This window comes from Stylophora pistillata, chromosome 8, assembly GCF_964205215.1.
Source record: "Stylophora pistillata chromosome 8, jaStyPist1.2, whole genome shotgun sequence".
In the NCBI taxonomy this organism is placed as follows: Eukaryota; Metazoa; Cnidaria; class Anthozoa; order Scleractinia; family Pocilloporidae; genus Stylophora; species Stylophora pistillata.
In genome coordinates, this window is record NC_142526.1 from 26,654,730 (window position 1) to 26,673,569 (window position 18,840).

At 37.8% G+C, this 18,840-nt stretch overlaps 1 protein-coding gene and 1 long non-coding RNA gene across 12 annotated transcripts in view; one reads left to right on the forward strand and one right to left on the reverse strand.

The window, feature by feature from the left end:
• Positions 1-741: 741 nt before the first annotated feature.
• On the reverse strand, positions 742-4,311 carry LOC148725685 (uncharacterized). 8 transcript variants are annotated; one of them, XR_015990368.1, is made up of 5 exons: positions 4,197-4,311; positions 4,039-4,078; positions 3,296-3,402; positions 2,365-2,397; positions 742-1,433 (listed from the first exon to the last, which is right to left on the reverse strand). It is a non-coding gene; the product is annotated as an uncharacterized LOC148725685 (long non-coding RNA). The 8 variants fall into 8 exon arrangements; XR_015990370.1 differs by having other exon boundaries at positions 4,284-4,302; XR_015990369.1 differs by having other exon boundaries at positions 4,155-4,261.
• Positions 4,171-18,840, forward strand: part of LOC111333598 (uncharacterized) — a 19,815-nt gene continuing 5,145 nt past the window's right edge. The window contains exons 1-19 of one of the 4 annotated variants that reach the window (XM_088729482.1): positions 4,172-4,229; positions 4,328-4,614; positions 5,072-5,157; positions 5,872-6,038; positions 6,521-6,583; positions 6,708-6,742; positions 7,696-7,824; positions 8,403-8,468; positions 8,595-8,715; positions 8,793-8,885; positions 10,382-10,542; positions 11,188-11,273; positions 11,372-11,455; positions 12,044-12,106; positions 14,630-14,671; positions 15,397-15,432; positions 16,036-16,127; positions 16,716-16,752; positions 17,464-17,525. In XM_088729482.1, the coding sequence (XP_088585608.1) occupies positions 5,895-6,038; positions 6,521-6,583; positions 6,708-6,742; positions 7,696-7,824; positions 8,403-8,468; positions 8,595-8,715; positions 8,793-8,885; positions 10,382-10,542; positions 11,188-11,273; positions 11,372-11,455; positions 12,044-12,106; positions 14,630-14,671; positions 15,397-15,432; positions 16,036-16,127; positions 16,716-16,752; positions 17,464-17,525 (1,314 nt within the window). In that variant the 5' untranslated portion in view covers positions 4,172-4,229; positions 4,328-4,614; positions 5,072-5,157; positions 5,872-5,894. Of the gene's footprint in view, positions 4,230-4,327; positions 4,615-5,071; positions 5,158-5,871; positions 6,039-6,520; positions 6,584-6,707; positions 6,743-7,695; positions 7,825-8,402; positions 8,469-8,594; positions 8,716-8,792; positions 8,886-10,381; positions 10,543-11,187; positions 11,274-11,371; positions 11,456-12,043; positions 12,107-14,629; positions 14,672-15,396; positions 15,433-16,035; positions 16,128-16,715; positions 16,753-17,463; positions 17,526-18,840 lie in introns of all 4 variants that reach the window. The other 3 variants (XM_088729481.1, XM_088729483.1, XM_088729484.1) reach the window with 3 other exon arrangements.

Consider the following 18,840-nt stretch of genomic DNA (forward strand, 5'->3'; position numbering starts at 1 on the left):
TACGAAAATAACAGTAGAAACGCTTGCAAATCTGTCTAAGGCACAACGCAAGTTTCGAAATGTTTTTTTCTATTGAAAAAATGTTGTAAATAAATACAGATGCGATATACTTTTATCATAATCAAGTTAAACTTGATCGTGTGAGACAGACGAAGATCCCGAGTATAAATTTCGCGTGACCGTTGATATTTAAAACATCCTTATTCTTCAATTTCACAAAAGTCACACGACCATGATCTGATCAACAGTGGGGAAGTCACGAGAGTGGTGCAACGCCTGCCTAAAAGAGTTCCAAGTTGCAAAACCAAAATGCTAGTTACAGCAAATTTGAATAACTTATGAAAAATTGCTGAGGAAGAGGTTTTTGAAAGATCGTGCTTATCTCAATTGAAGGTTGAATTTGCAAGGATGTACGAGGGATTTTTCCGCAGGGTTCTTACAGTAAAAGTCATACTAACATTTGGAGAGATGCCAAAAATTTTCATATATGTAACTTATTCCCTTATCCTCAAACATGGGTGTGGTCACTTTCTCTCCAAAACATCATCAGGTACAAAGTCATCGCAAATGGACACACACACACACACAACTTCCATTCTCTCTGACTAAGGGCTAATGCTCAAAACATCAGCTCAGTTTAGACTCTTTTGGGCAGCCAATTCACGTTATTTACATGGCTGATAAAACAAAATAAACTTATCATTAGCTATACCCTTCATTCAATCATTCTTTTTGCTTCAGAACAATAAAAGCCAATCATTTATTTGCCTGTATTAAAAATATACAGTCAAGGAACAGAAAAGTTACTGTCAAAATTAGGCAAGTAAAACTATGTCGAATAAAAACACCAAATCTGTTGAGTGTCCTCAGCAAATTGACAATTTCAGGAAAGCTGAACAACATACTGATATAATGACACATCTCACAATTAGAATTACATCCTTGAATAAAATCTCGCATTCTGATTGGTTAATGAAGTGAGGAATTTAGTGTGGAATTGCGGGTTGAAAACGAGGCTATGTGATATTGTTTTGCATCTACATAAACATAACAATTTGGAGTAGTGCTGTTTCCTTTTTTTCTCAATTTTATTCAGTTATGCAATTCAAGGAAAATCCATTACTTCACATGTGAATTCTGCATTAAATTGCACTTGAAAACCGATATCGCACTCATTGCAATTCGTGCGACATCAGTTTTCGCGTGCAATTTAATGCAGAATTCACTCGTCAAGTAATCAATTTTCCTATAGAATTACAGTGGCTCCTTTCAATGTTCTCATTAAACTGATTGTTATCTCTACTCAGAGAAAACAATCTAATGTCACAGTAGCCTTGTACAAGGTGACAAAAATATTGCAAACAAGCCTCTAGTTTCAAATGGTCATGGCAATGTTTGGAGCTTGGTGTCTTTTGAAACTTCAGGACTTGACTCTGAGAAAAAATAAGGGAAAAATAAGAATAAGCCCATTGCTACATTACAAAATCTGATCAACATGGCTGATGTTTCAATTCTACATTGTACAGTACCAACAGTAAAAAATAGGGAGTTTTGTTTTGCCCATTCACAGATCTTGATTTTCCTCTTCAATAGTTGTCCCAAGCATAAACATAAAAAAAGCAGCAGGTGAAAAAAAAATCGATCTGAGTGCTAGGTGCTCTTTCACTTTTCCCTCATTGCTATGATTTGGTAAGATACCACTAATTCATATCTGACTAACTTTCTGAAGGAAAGGAAGGGAATATAACTACAAAAGGAATCCAAATGAAATGCTTCTAGGAATATAGATGAGATTATTTTAGTAATCTTACTCTAGGTTCTCGGCAGAATCTTGAAAAAGAATTGGCAATTTTTTGTAATTAAGAGGGTCAAATGTACCCTAGGACCCTACTCACATAGCAACTCCCTGATCATGCATCAAACCCCATGGCACAGAAGGAAAGGCACAATGGTAAGACTGGGTTAGAATAAATCCTAAACTCAAGCCTAAAATTTCAATCTTATTGATCCAGATGGTGGAAAAATTAATGCCTCACTTCCATGAGTCACAAATCTGTTACCCATGCCTTAAGGTGAACTTTTTTTCCCATTCTCTGAGATAAAGAGGGAGAACATCAGGCACATACCTAATAACTATCAAATAGATTGATTTTAGAGGTTGAAAAGCTCTTTGCATTTAAAGGAGCAAGGACAATGAATTATAAATTAATCAACAAATCTTAGAATAAATAGGTTTAAGTCCAACATGTGTGGTGATAAGAATGCAATCAAGTACATTCAATTTTCCTTGAAAAATGAAGAAAAAAAACTGAATTTAATTAATATGAAAACAAATTCTGCTTGAAAATAAGCTAGGTAGCTCACATGACTCAATGATTTAGACCCTTCTCCAAAAACCTGGGGGGATGGTTTAAAAGTAATCAAATTAGTATAGGTAATCGCATGGGGCCGAGTAAAATTAAGGATTAATATCACGCCTGTTTTCGGACATTGCTGAAAGTGCCCTAGTCTCGCAGTGATGAGGGCAATTTCTGCAACTTCTGAAAACAAGTGATATTAATCCTTAATTTTACGAGGAACCATGTGATTACTTGTTTATAATATAAGGGGCAAAATGTTTTCTTACTGATCTCGCACAAAACGGGACACCATTGTTACAAAACAAACAGAAATTTCTTTATCTTGGCAGCCGCTGCTAAGCGATTTTCAGCCAATCATTTTCAAGTAATTTTGCCAAGGGAAATTACAAAAATTAAGAAAAAATGCCCTCTGTTTTGACCAATCACAATTCAGTAATTTTGCCCCTTATATGATAAAGACTGGAACCTCTACCTTGCTCAGGAAAAAATCATTAAGTTTCCATTTATTAGCCTATTTCAGGTTCTGTCTTCAAACCCTTTCAGTTCAATTCTCCCTACTGTCTGTCATACAATTCTTGCGATGTTAGTTTGGAGAAAATGTCTATTAGATCAACCAGAAATCTTCTACTTGACATTTTTCTTTATTCTCACACTTGTAATTATAATGATGTTGTAAGGATAAATTCTGTCTTGGTCGCTGATGAGAGATGCAGATGCCCTTTCCAATCCAAAGCCCCAAAGAGTGAAACCATATTCCTGGCAAAGAGAGGTAAAAACCACAGCCTTTGAAAATTACTACACATATCAGCCACCCCACAAATACAAATATTCACTGTAATCTCCTTGTTTTAAGAGAACTCAACTGTCCCTCTGCCAAAAGGGACTCTCAATACGAGGTCAAGTGCCAGTCGATCAAAATATACAAAACATCATACCTCTGGGTGCCTCATATGGAGCCTATCTGGGGAGAGAGTAACCCCCCCTTTCCCACCAGTTCACTGTTTTTTGTTGCGTTACACCCCCTCCAACTGCCTCTCTCTGCCTAAGTGAGAACACAAGTAAGAACTTTATCATTTCTACCCCTAAATATCACAAAAAATCTTGACAGTTAAGCTGTTAATAATAATAATAATAATAATAATAATAATAATAATAATAATAATAATAATAATAACACCTTTATTTTGACACGATAATGTTTAAAGCTGAACAGCTTGTGGGGTCGTGTGTAAATGCAAATAAACTCTAAATTAAATAAATTCAAATGATGATAGTTTTTCAGGAGAGGGGAAAACCGGATTACCCGGAGAAAAACCTCTCGGAGCAGAGTATATACGTAGAGAACCTACAAACTCAATCCACTCATGACGCCGGCTCCGGGAATCGAACCCCGGGACACATTGGTGGAAGGCGAGCGCTCTAACCACTAAATAAACGTAGTTGAGAGAAAATTTGAAATCAAGAGTTGACGAACCACTTAAGCGAAAAGCTCTCTTTGCAATTCTATCAGGATCAGTTCAAAGGCGTGTAAACGTTTTTCATTCATTAAATTCATTTCCTAGTCCGTGTCAGTTTTATTCATCGATCTAGACATCTAACTTTCAATGGATGACAAAGATTCGGCATCCTCAGCCAGATGAAGAACATGTAATCATGTAGTAAATAACAACAAACATACCTATGAACTTTCCACTCCCTTGTTTCGAAAATCTGACAATCTATCGAGGAAAGTGAAAGCGAAGTTTGTGAACGTGCAAAAGTAAAAGTTGCAGACAGTATCGACACTCTGATTACCAGTCTCCACTCGGTACACTTTCGGTAAATTTTGTGACATACGTTGTTCGAACAATTAATTAGCTTGAGATCAAGGTAAGACTCCACCGGCGCACCGGAAACGTCTTCATTCCAGGGAACTTTATTTACCTTATGACTTATTCTGTCTGTATTAATTACCTATGGTCGTCTAGCGTGACCACATACGTCGGCGAACTGACGTTGGCAAACTGACACGTTGGCGAAACGACCAGTTACCCTTCTGACACGGTCAATGATTGACCCACTGGGGGGTTCTGTCCTGGTGTACCGGTTCACAAGGGAATTACCATTGTTCTTTCTTTGTTTAGGAGTTATCGGTTAGCTATTGTGTATTGTTTGGTGAACCGGTACACGAGGACAGAAGCCACTGGGGCTTATATTGATCGGATCGAGTGATAAAGACAAAATTTGTAGGAGTGCTCAACATCAGACAGGCAAGGTAAGGAATCTATTCAAAGCATATACGAGCGTTCTGAATATTTTTTTAAAACTACGTTTTTCAAAACCGGATTTGACCTCATAAAGTTAGAGGTTGCTGACTTTTTGCCACAGAGGTATGTGAACAGGTCACTGAGTGCAGAGATCGACTCTATACGTAAGCTATAGGAGGGGCAGAATAGGGTGATGGGGATGCAACTTTGCCCCACGCCAACAACGTATAAACAATCACTCCTAAGACCCTAGGTTACATGATTACAACAAATATAATTGTGACAATGATAACTTTGGTTGCCAAAATTTCTATCCTATGGCATGAGGATGTTATATAGATGCGTTCCCTTAGTTTGGTTGACACAATTGTTGTTGCCCCATGGATATCTTACAGACTAATGTTTTACATCTACTTTATATGCTTTTCTGCAGATTTAGTATGTTATTTTTTCTTCCCTTTCCAGTTTGGCCATGTTTTGCCCATGGTGGGTGAAAATTTTAAAACCTGAAATCAATTCAATTTGATCAAACTTCCTCCACCCTTCCTTAGGTATTAACTTGAGTAAACATGTCTTAGTTTAAGTGTTGTTTCAAAATATGTGTAGATTTAATGAAGATATCCCTCTTCCTGTAAGGATGGGCATGATGGAGTAAATCCTGTGTTCTGATTGGCTACCCAAGCATGCAAGATGGGCCAATCTTGCCCGCTTGGGATGCCCGCATTGATCCCGTGCATCTTGGACAATTTCAGTAATGGAAACACAAAAAGTGGTAGAAGATAGTCAAAACAAAGAAAAAAAAAGACTCGTGAGTTTGTTGTGATACAAACACAGTTGGCTTTCTTTCCAGGCTCTCGCAGTAAACATGTCATTCCTAATTCTTATTAAAGGGAAATGTTTTTGCAATATAATAAATCCTTTATTAACCAAGCTTGTTTGGTCAAGATGGCTGGATATTGGCCAAGTTCTTTTTTCGCATTTTTGTGGACCTTGACTTTGTCTTGGTCCATAAAAATGCTTAAAAAGAACTTGGCCAATATCCAGCCATCTTGACCTCACGCTTGGTTAATAACCCATATATAGATCACAGAAGACATGGAAATGTGGTAAGAACATTGATGAAACACTTGGCTGCACCCTGTGTACCTTCTTTTGTTTTTACAATATTGTGATATCAGTTGTGATCTTTTACAGATGCATGGCAACATGGAATCTATTTGTTATTTGTTAATCTATTTGTTAATTTTTTTTTTCTTTTCATCAAGGCAGGCACTGATTGGCTGGGATTATGTTGACCATTCTATCAGGAGTTCTAGGATTATTGTTTTTGCTATGGATATTCTCTGACTCTTTATGGCCTGCACCACCTGCATTTGTTGAGAGACAACTTGGTAAACCAGATCTGCCCATTGAGTACAACTTGGTACATGATGTAAGTTGTAAATTGTTATTTAATTTGTTATTTAATTAATTATGCTGAATTTTTATTTTCTGATACCAAATAAAGTAGTCATTAAAAAAATAATAATAATAATAATAATAATCTTTATTTATCATGGAGAAACACTTAGCTGAAAGCTAGTTTTAATTACAGGTTTTCTACCAAACAACTGAAACAAATAATTCAAATTGAAAATAACATTATTAAGAATCCCATCTGGCAAACCAGTCATGGATACAAAATCAGACTACTCCAACCTCCCTTTGTAGTGCATGATTCGTTGAGGCATCCAGAACTTCATCATATGGATTGTGTGTAGACACTGGATTTCTGAAGCCTGTTTTTGAGAGATGTTTAAAAGCCAGGAATCGATGCCTAACCATGTCCTTCCCAGATGTGACTGGATTTAAACATCTTTCTCAACACAGTCTGCTACTTTGAGTTAATTTCAAACTCTTCTGTTTTGCTTTCAGGCCAAAAATATTCCTAGGTTGGCTGGAAAACAATTGCTCTTCAGTAAATGGCTTGGGAAAACTGTATGTGATTATAAATAAACTTAACAAATGTCAAGGCTGAACTTTAATAGGAAAGATTTAATTCATTGAGTGAATATGATTATAAAAAAAGTTTTGGTGATCAATTATTTTGTTGATGTTTCAGAGCCTGGGAAATGTTTTAAAACAGTTTGCATTTAGGTAGGTAATGACCAAGTGTGTCACATTGATATTAATGGATTTTGATAATAATAGAGAGTTCCTGTATTTTCAGATATCACCATTGGTGCCCTGATGGCTCATTGCTTGAGGTAGATACAGAGATAGACAGTCAGACAAATAGACAGAATGACAGACAGACAGACAGGCAGACAGACAGACAGACATACAGCTACGAGTAGGCTCATTGTTGTTAGGGGTTATAGCCCTTATTGGCCCTTGTTAGTGGATAAATAGCTGAACAAACATAAGGAATGTGACCACATTGTACTGACAAATGATTTTATTTCTCTTTTGATAGTGTTATTTACTATGATGACAAACCACAGATTATTTTATGATTATAACTGTAGAAATTGTCACTTGAGTATGTGGGGCTCCTCTGCTTTGATTCTCTCTTCTAGATTATTTTTTTTAGGTGGGAGATTTGACTGATCAGAATTTGGTTTTATAGTAGACATCTATATTATTTTATATCGGATAGCCCCTTCAGTGTAGTAAACACTGGTATCAACAGGGGTCCAGTTACCCACCCATCCCACCCCAGGGGAGGACATCCACCACACAGTAATCTTGTGCATGGGAAATTAACATCTCCTGCCCCTAACGCTGCAAGAGACGGGACCTCCATTTATTCGTCCCTATCGTAGAAGACTAGAATATCTAACCATTTCTTGATGTTATAGAAAGGTAGCATATTTTCAATTATTTTACGACCCTGAGTGTTGGTCCAGCCGGGGCTCAAACCCTCGACCTCCCGCACAACAGTCCAGCACTCTATCCATTGAGCTAGTAGCTAGAACAAATGTGTACACACCAAGCTATACAACATATGTAATATGTGAAAGAATCAGAGCCTTATCCAAAGTGAAGAGTCCTGAACACATAATTAAACTGACTTTACTGACAATGCTACTTTCTTAAAAATGTTGTAGAAAAGCAGGATTGGACTTGCTTATAAGAATTAAAATTCCTGATGCTCCAACATTATTTCCTTTGCCGGAGCCTCATCAACATAGAAAGAGCTATGAACCTGTTGACTTTGACAAATTGATTGAGGAAAGGTGAGAGCCAAAAATAGCATACTTTTAACAAACTACCAATAATAGTACATGCATAGCAAAGTCAATATGTTCATACACTTTGAATATTTTATCTTTTTAAAGCCATCAATTCTTGAATATTGTAAGGGAAAATGTACCATGTAGACAAAGGTATGTTTATTGTTAAAAAAAAGGATTCAAAAAGGAATATTTTGATGGCAAGGAATAAGATCTAATATAAAGGATCAGCACAGCCCAGCTAGAGCTTCAATAGTTCCTTTTAGACACACCAGGAGTACAATAAGCTCCCTTTTACAACTCTACTTGAACATGACTTGTAATGAAGCTCTCAGGGAGGTCGTAGCACTCCCCCCTTTCTAATAAGGCCCTCCATCCCATAAACCTGAAATTTGTTGACCAGTAAGTATTGGGGGGGAGGGAGGAGGGCTCCTAAAGTTGGGTGTTAAAGTTTATGGGCTTAGTAGTATAGCAGTCTTTTTTATATTTAGCCAGCTTAAATACAACAAAAATTTTGATGAATAAATAATATTATGTAGATTTTTTTGGCTGATTCTGTTTTTTTTTTTCAAATCATTTAGCATAGAAGAACCAAAAGAATCTTCCTTCAAGTTTGTAACTATTCTTGACCTCACAAAGGAATACAGGTAAATTAAATTTTTAATTAATTACATTTGTTTTCACTTGCTTTAAATTTTGAAGCACCACTTTATAACAGCTGAAGTATAAACCCTCAGTTAAACTTTACCTTTAAATGTGTTTTCTTGCCACAGGTCACACACAGTCACTCCAATGCAGATAGCACAAAGAGTGATAGAGATCATTAATGACACAGAGAAACAAAATCCCAAGTTAAGAGCCATTGTCCAGCATGACGAAGATGAAATTCTTAAGGTAGTATTTTTATTATTTACAGTTCTATACATACCAGCTTATTAAAAGCCTTAATGTCTGTTGTGGAATTTTATCAGATGGCTGCAGAATCCACTAAACGGTATGCTGAAGGAAATCCATTGTCTTTCATGGATGGGATTCCTGTGGCCACGAAAGAGGAGTATTTAGTGGTAAGTTTTTTGTGTGACACTTTACTTTCACAGTACTTCCAATGCTGTGCTCTATGAAAAATTGAAGGGAGCCCAGTGCTCTGAAACTGTGAAATCCAGGCTGCCCAGCAGATGCTTTTTATGAAAAAACTAAGATTCCTGAGTCGTCCAAGAGCAAAAGTAAGGTGCCAGGGGCCACTGGGCGCTGCTGGACCACAGCCCTGTACCTCTCCACAATCAGGAGTATGGGGGGGGGGGGAGGGGTTTAACCTGCTGCAGACTTGTGTCCCAGCTAGGGGGAGTAGAAATACTCCTGTTTACTTCATGCCACAGAAACTAGTATGAGCTCCAGCAATTAAATTGAGTCTTGTAAAGCTATTGGTATGTCTATTGGATGTTGCTTAGCAATTCTTTTGCTTCCACATCATGTTGCACAACAAATTGGTTAATAAATAAAACACAAATTTTAAATGAGGTAAGGTGTACCTTATGTACATGTAACAAGGAACATAGATTTTGATTTAAAGGAGCACTCTGATGAAACCGCCCTATAATTTGAAAACCCGAAAAATTCAGTTATTTCATTATGAATTTTTAGTGATTAATAAAGCCTTTTCAATAATAATTTTAGTTGAAAGTCAATTCGAGGGTGAGAAATTACGATTTGAAAACTGTTCTGCCATTAATTTTCATAATCACTTCGCAGGCTCAAGAAGACTAAGGCGAGTTTGGAGATTACTCATTTGACGCGCCGTGCTTATGGCTAATTTTCAAAAACAGTATTTTGATCGTCTATATTGCTTTTTATAACACTAATACTAAGACTATTTCACTAAATTTCACGAGGTTTCTGTATAAATATAAATGTGTGTTGAGTAATCCACGTCACAATAGGAGGGACCGTGACGTAGATTACTCATTTGACGCGCCATGATCGTTGCTAATTTTCAAAACAAGTATTTTGATCATATATATTGCTTTTTATTACTCCAAGACTAAGACTATTTCACTAAATTTCACTAGGTTTCCGTACAAATATAAAAGTGTGTCACAGTGGGAGTGACTGCTGACCAAAGATAAGTTGGCCGTGATTACGAAAATTAATGGCAGAACGGTTTTCAAATTGTAATTTTTTGCCCTAGAATTGATTTTCAACTAGAATTATTATTGAAAAGGCTTTATTAATCACTAAAAATTCATATTATAATGAAATAACTGATCTTTTTGGGTTTTCAAATTATAGGGTGGTTTCATCAGAGTGCTCCTTTAAAACTGTCAGTATTATCAATTTGCCAATTTGAGCAGGGAAGTATACAGAGGGGATGAGGTGTCAAGATCCCTAGTGTCACACCCAGTGTGATGTCAACAGTGGAATAAATAACTCTAAAAAAAAAATGTCTATTTTAATGGAACACATATACTGCCAGGCAAATATATTGTTTTGAGGGGAAGGATTGAACATCATCATATAATTCTATGTGGATATGAATGATTTGATTTGCACTAAATCCTTCTAGGTGCCATACTATACTCGTTGTGGCACTACATTTATGGGAAGAACACGATCAACAGAAGATGCTCACATAGTGAAGAAGTTGCGCATGGGAGGGGCAATCATCATTGGCATAACCAACATGCATGAGGTGGGAATTGGGACAACAGGAAACAATCCAAACAGGTGATAATATTAGACTCCACACTATAGTAGGTGTAATCAATTTTTTTTTATCATAATAAAGCTCAAAATTGTCTATTTTAAATTTCTTTGGCCAGCCTAAATATGGGAAACTAAAACATAATGTTCTGGTGACAACATATCACCTGCAGGTGCAAATGATAAATGGTAAATGAACAAAATTAAGTTTGAAATTTTCATTCATTTCATTCATTTTATTTGCCATTACCAAAAAAAAATTAACCAAATACAAAATTTATGATACATCAAAGATAAAAAGAACTATTCTAACTGAATTAACTTCAAAATCAAAGGAACTGAAGAGGTAACAGCAAGGAAACCTATTAGAAGCTGGGGGCTAAATTGTATGGGAATAAAAGAAAATGTATAGTAATATGAAATTATACTACCAAATGTACTTTCACAATTTCTTTTTTGCATATCATCACTAACCATTTATTATTTGTATAATTTTGAAAGTAGAGACATTATTTCACTGAAATGTCATTTTGTAGTACATGTATTGTTTATTTTTTCCCTTAAAAAAAAGGAATTTTCAGTTTATGATAATCAAGAGGATAGATAAGTGGTAAATCTTGGTCCTGAGTGAATCTGAGTCAAATCTTGTTGTTAATTTTATCTGAACAGACTTCATGGAATCCCAAGAAATCCATACAATGTGAATCATTACACTGGAGGAAGTTCCAGTGGGTCCGCTGTGGCAGTGGCAGCAGGTATACCAACGTGTGAAAATGTTTCTAATCCTGTCGTATGTGTTGTTGTTGTTTTCAGTGGAACTCACATTTTCATAAACATTTTTTTGTCCATTCAGGTTTGTGCCCAGTCTCTCTAGGAACAGACGGTGGGGGTTCTATTCGTATCCCAGCTGCAGCATGTGGAGTGGTTGGAATAAAAGGTAAAGTATAGAAAAGTCTGATAAACTCAGCGCTCGAAGCTGTGACCAATTCGGTCACAAGGGTGAGTAGAAAAAAATTTTAACGACTAAAATTCCAGAAAGAGTTGCCAAATTGATAATCAGTGCGTGGCAATCAAGTAGCAAGTTGTGAAGTTTTCATTATTAAATGTTTATGAACTTTCGTTAAAGTGAGATAAACGTTTGCATATGTTATTGTTGGTATTCCTGTCTAGCAGCCATTTGCTTTTGTGTTGCTTGTCCTTCACCTGCCTGTATGGCTCGCTTTTAGACATTAAAAACAAAACAAAACAAAAAACTACTTGGTCTTTCTCATGCCATTGTTACACTGTACCCCACACATGTTAAAGATTTATACTACAAGAGATGTGTATATGTGTCCGTGAATTTTGTTAAATGGTTAGTTAGCTCCAGCACAAACTCAAGACAAGAACCCTGGACGCAGCATGTCCAAAACATCAACCGCGTCCACCATGAAGAGTGGTTAGAGAGCCTCCTCGTAGATCTCCTCCTTCGAAAATCCATAAATTATTTTACTGTTTAGTTATTGTTATTTGTTTATTTTTCTAGCATCTTGTGGCCGCATTAGCACCAGTGGAGAAGTTCCCCTGGCACATACTGTTAGTTATACTGGTAAGTTGTGGTATTCTTAGTTAAATTTTGAAACCCAGTGGCAATTACAAATGTGGGAGTTTATAAAACTGACAAATCTGAATTTAAAATGACGTCAACACAGTCACTTTCTTTGAATGACAACTTTTTGGGAGTCTTTTACACCAATAAGAGTACGTATGATGCACGATCCTCGCAGTGGAGAGCGCTATTTATGCAATAGCGAAAATCAGACCTGAAAAAAATCAGGCCTGTACGGGATTCGAACCACTGACCTCTGCGATACTAGTGCAGCGCTCTACCAATTGAGCTAACAAGCCAACTGGGAGCAGGCCATTAAGTTGATTCGTAAATTAAGCTGATTCATTAAGTTGATGATAAATCAGATATGATGAATATATGAAGTTCATATATTTTGGTTTTCTCTCTTGCATGAATAGCGCTCTCCACTGCGAGGATCGTGCATCATACGTATCTATAACCGCAGTTCAAAATATATGAACTTCATATATTCATCATAACCAATAAGAGTGTTGAAATTATATGGACAACAAAGTAAACAATTACATATAGAAGTGATGCGTAGAGGCTTAGAAACTTTAATTAAAAACTGATGTAAAAAACATTGCTGCAAGTCAATCGTGCGTGGGAGCTTTCATTTAGATGATCACGTGCGAGGGTTTCGTGGGAAGATCCATCTAAGAATCACACTAAGACTAGGTTTACACTAAAAGAAAATGGTTCCGGATTCGTGATGAATCCGAAACGTTTTAGTACCGGATTGATTTTGCCGTTTACGCGAAAGTTGACGAATCCGAAATAAAAACTCCCCGGTTTGGTTGTGTCTCCGGAGATTTTGAATCCGGAATTTAAAATGGGAACTTTGAATCCGATAACTTTTGAATTCGGAAAGTTTTATCGTGTAACCGCTTTTTTTCTCGAATCCGGATATTATTTCCGCCTGCAATCTTTTGAGTTTGCGGTGAAACCAACATGGAGGATCTGGTGCTAACATTGCTGGCGGTCTCCGGTTGCCTAATCTTGTTGCAGGTTCAGGCGATAGATTTTATTACGTGTACCGCAGTATTTCTGAGAAAACGCAAATTATTGTTGCAAGGAAGTTTAACGTCAGCCTAATCGCCGACGACGTAGATGGCTTGGCATCTGTCCAACTCAAATTTGCCTCATCTGGATCTACTTTAACCTTTTTTGGGGAGGCATTTTCACTTTGTCGATCGAACGATGAAACAACACTGGGCTTGGTAACCATTCCATTTCGAATGCTCCCGGAGTTTTCGTTGTGTGTAAACGGTCAGGAATCCGAATATCCTTTCAGTGTAAACGCCTACGAATCCGAATACTCCAAAATTGATGAATCCGGAAACATTTACGAATCCGGAAAACTCTTCTCTAGTGTAAACCTAGTCTAAATAGCATAACGAACATTAGTATATACCACACAAAAGTACGCGCTGATTGGCCAGTTCGGAAGTGAATAGCAAGCATTATTGTCCAACTGCGCTTCGTAGAGTACAAATAACGCCCTAAACGAGTGCAAATATCTCGCGGTATATGTACTCCAGAGAATATCCAGATAAATTCGCCCGCAATGAAATAACAATTTGGCGTGTTGGATAATAAATCTTTTATTAGACGTTTTGTTGTGTAGTATCCCTGGGCATTTTTACTCGTTGTTTGTATTTTGACTTGCCCTACGGACTCGTCAAAATACGGCAGAACTCGTAAAACTACTCAGCGAAACTACACAACAAAACGTTTAATAGGATATTTATTTACCCCCGGGCAGCTGATGAGACAAAATCGCGCGTCGAGAGTTTTAATATCTGACCATTTTAAGCTATACTGGAAGAACTTAGCAAAGTTTTTGGTAGAGTTTTCATGGTGGCAGTCACGTTTGTTCAGCATGGTTAATTACGTTTGTTTAAATACCTTCTGTGACGGTAGAATACGCCGCTTGTTGTCAAATACCCAAGTACACGCGTCTAATAACGGTTAAATTCAGTTCATCTTTGATGGTAGAGCACGAGTAGTGACACCCAAGTTCTTCTATCGACAGATGATTTCGCTCAGGGAGAATTCGATATATCCGATTACCGTAGAGTATACCTGCTAAGTGACACCCAATTTCTTCCATCGACAGATGATTTCGCTCAGGGAGAATTCGATATATCCGATTACCGTAGAGTACACAGGCTTAGATGACGGACATGTTCGTCTAGTGTCCCTGGAGTACGTGCGGCGACGTACGCTGGCGCTTGACATGATATCCGCAACCTCCCACCCCCTCCCGTTCTCCTTGATAAGCTAGTATGGGCGGGATCGATGCCGACAACTAATTTTTTTTTTTTTTATCATGGAAAGGTTGTTCCTCTTCATAGTAATGAACGCACCTCGTAGTAGTCTCTTTTTTACCACGACGCAGTCCCTTCCGATGTTGATTGTACAATGGAAGAGACCACATCATGAGAAAAACGAGAAACGTATTTTTTTATCTCTTTGTTGGCTGACAATTTATTTCTACAGGGCCTCTTTGTGCTACTGTGAGAGATGCAGCCTTGGTGTACGGTATGTAACTTAACAATAGGGAACTTAAGCAAACCACGACGGCGACGGCAACGAGAACGTGGAAAAACAATAGATCTAATTGGCAGAACAATAGCGCAGCACGTGCATTTTAAAACTTTATACATTTCATAGCCGTCCTTTGCAAAACAATAACGTGAAATCACCAAAATTTGCGTCGTCTGCGAACCGAAGCCGTGGCGGAAAATTGTTTTAATTTACATTTGGAACTCAACGCTACTTTTATGCGTTATGTTGAGTTTGAGGTCTGGCGCCCTATGAGACGGTAAACACATGCAGCCATTTTCGAAATTCTAAATAAAAGTAGAAACTCATTTTTAATCGAAGTCCTCCGTGGCGTTGCCGTCGTGACTGCTTAAGTTCCCTAATATCAAATTTTGAACTTTTGAAGCCTCCAATGACCCTCGTGTTCACTTATGTCACGCTGGTTATTGTTATCACCAAGCTTTGCTTTCGAAGTTTATTAAAAAAAAAAAAAAAGAAAGCCCCAGACTAGCAGAGATGAAATAGAATGGCACGTGTAGAACAGCATAAAGGTAGAAGAAGTAGGAATGATTTCAGGAAACTGACGCTTGACCATCTGACTTGTAAACTTCAAGCCTTCTTTCTGAACTTTGGAGATATACACTGCTGATGAGAATTGTTAAAATCTTTCGACTTTTCGTTGACTCTTTTCAAATATACCTCTATGTTTAAATTACTTTCAGCATTTTTAGCGGGTAAAGACGAAGAGGACCCAAAAAGTAAGTCTGAAAGATGGATCGTCGCTCTCTTAATGGCGAACTCATCATGTTTACTTGTTAGCATTGGTTTTCGCGTTGGGACAAAACTTATAGGAAAGCCTTCCCAACAAATAAGCAAACAAAGAAATTACGATCAATAGAACTGTTTGAGTTCATGAAAATTTGGGAAGAAAAGCGTGTTGCTCGGGTGATGAGTGTGTAGGATTTCATTATTGACCAGTTTGGGATAGAGTTCAGTCGGGAGTTACTATGTTATGTTCTCGAGTGAGACTGGGATCACTGTGCTGTGTTCTCTGGTGATATTCTGTACCTCAGCACCACATAAGTGTCTTTGCCCGAGGTTTGCCGAAATGGTCAGGGCACCTCAGTTGACAGAAACGCCAAGCGGATGTATAACCGCATACTGAGAGAGCTACGATACTTTCAAGGAATTTGGATTAAACAACGACACTCAAGAGCTTGATCACTCTAAGAAGTTAGCCGTGTTTCTATCAGGTTCTTATGTATCGCAGGATTTTGCTGTATGTTATTCTTCGAGAAGCGCACTCTTAGAATTCTTGAGCCGCAAATGTCACATGACTAACAGTTAGTGATCATCCACAGCCCTTGGTCAGCCGGATGTGACTCTGGAAGGATTTGAAAATATCTCAACCCTAGAGGGTTTAACACTTGGTATCGACTGGAAGTACTTTAGGGTATGTTGATTTAAGAAAGAGAGGCGCAACGGCTAACAAAATGCACATGCGCATTTCAATTTTTTAATACTACGAGACTTCTAATCGCGCTTTTGTTCTTGGTCTTTAGTTGTTTGCTTTGTGGATTGCTAGCCAAAGCTATGTTTACGAATTGGAAGTTTCTCTCAAAAAAAAAAAAAAAAAAAAATCATAGGTCTTGTTAACCTCAGAAAGTTAGAGTGTACCTCAACGGTATCTGTCAGTGTTAAGTCTGGTAAGACTTGCTTTACGTCATAGTTAAAAGAGGGGACCTCTATTAACTATGTTTACATGAAAGGGTTTTTGTGAGCGGAAAGCTTACTGAAGAAGAACAATTACGCTTAAAATGAATCAAATGATCGCGCCTTTTCTCGTTTACGTCAGACCGCCAAGTGACACTTGCCGTTCAAATTTTTTGGATGGATTCTTCTGCCAGTCCATGCAACTTGTTTGTCTGGTGATGTAAACCAAATTTCTCTGTATGCATGACGAATAAAATCGTATGGTATGTATTGTATGTTAACATGATAAAAATAGGTCTTTGATCGTTTTATTTACTTCACTTATTAGGACTGCGATGAAGATGTTTACAAAGAATGTGAAAAAGGTAGCAAATGTACTTTGCTTAATGTCTTAATGAACGTTTATGACTGTTTATCTTAAAGGTGGTGTGGAAGTGTACTCTTTATAATATTGGAAGATTTTCGATGAAACTTATAATTTGGGGCACTTTTATTCAAGGGGACAACTCCACTCTATGGACCTCTTTTTAAATCCCGGGAAAATGTGCCTATAACATTTGCATCTGTTGAAGGGACAACTCTATTCAAGGGACACTGTTATGTCAACACAGTATACGCGTGCGTGGGAAATTAACGTCTCCTACCCCTAACCCTGCAGGAGACGGGACCTCCATTTATTCGTCCCTATCCGAGAAGACTAGAATATCTAACCATTTCTTGATGTTACAGAAAGGAAGCATATTCTTCTCAGTTATTTTAAGACCTTGAGTGTTGGTCCGGCCGGGTCTCGAACCCTCGACCTCCCGCACAACAGTCCAGCGCTCTATCCATTGAGCTAACCGGGAGGCGGTATATATTTCCATACAACTTCTGGATCTGTTGTCCTCGCTGAAGGAACACCTCTGTTCAAGGGACGCGCTTTCTCGTGCCGGGGATGTACCCTTAGAAGAGGTTTCACTGAACCGAGAAGAGGTTCTACTGAACTGTGGACTTACCAGCCAGTTTAGCTTGTTAGTTCCCAACTTATTTTAAATGGATCTTTTCTAACTGATGCTACTTTCTCTTTTGGTTGACAGTTGTGAAGTATCTGGAGGATAAAGGAGCGTCTGTGATAGCCATTCAGATTCCTGAGTTGATGGTATTCACGTCGATTATATTCTGAGTTTGTAGAATAGACTTGGAGAATAGGGACCTTAAGCAAACCACGACGGCGACGGCAACGAGAACGTGAAAAAAAAAAAGAGATTTAATCGGCCGAATAAACTTAGTACATTTCTTAGCCGTCCTTTACAAAACAGCAACGTGAAATCACCAAAATTAGCTTCGTCTGCGAACCGAAACCGCGACGGCAAATTATTTTAATTTCCACTTGGAACTCAACGCTACTTTCATACGTCATGTTGAGGTTGAGTTGTGGCGCCGCATGAGGTGGTTAACACATGGAGCCATTTTCGAAATTCTAATTAAAAGTAGAAATTCATTTTTTAGTCGAAGTCTTCCTTGACGTTGCCGTTCTGACTGCTCAAGGTCCCTCATGATTACTGCATTTAACCCTTTGACCAGCATCTAACTTCTCCTTACAATATCACCCCTGAATCACATATGAAAGTCATGAGAATAAAGAAAATGATCACCGATTAAAGAAGCTGTTCAGTTGTTTCCTTAAACAAATTCTCCTTGTCAGCACCTTAGAAAATGTATAGAGAACGGTATGGAGAATATGCATACTGATGTTAGGGTGTAAAGGTTTAAGAGAGAGGAATGGAGTGAAACTGTTCTTCTTAACATAGTCCGTAATCCTCTCGCTGTAAGCTAATCGCTAATAGACGGAGTATTGATGTTTCGAACATGATATCCACCGACGTTTTCCCCTTTTTGGAACAGGATTTCGGTTTGGGATTTCCCGTTTTTTGATATTTGCTTCTCCGGTTGATAAGCCTTGTTTGTTATTTCACGTAAGTATGAATCAATATTGTAAGCGATTTTTTTTTTTTTTTGTTCAGTTTTCACTTGTGATAGTAAGGTTAATTTGGCCACTGTACTCTGGCCTTCCTGAGGACCAGTTCAAACGTTGAACTTCACACAAGACGATCAAAACTGAGAGTATTAAGTTCATGTTAAGTTCGACGTTAGAATCAGTTGAGTTCGTCCAACTGAATTTGAATCTACAAACACGTGCTGTCCCTCTGCCTCGGACGGATAGAACGTGTGAAGATCGACTGTGGGACAAACGCTGATCTTTTTATGAATCAAACTTAATGAATAAATTACATTTTGCTTTATTTGGAGTCCCGCTTACGGAGAGATTTGATTTTGCTACTCTAAATTTGTTTTAGCGAATTATGCTCGACGTTTGACCCAACGGTCGACTTTTACCCGTTAGGGTCGACCAAAATTGCTGCCTATCAAAGTTATATGACGTTATCAGCCAGATATCAATTTGTGACGCTTGT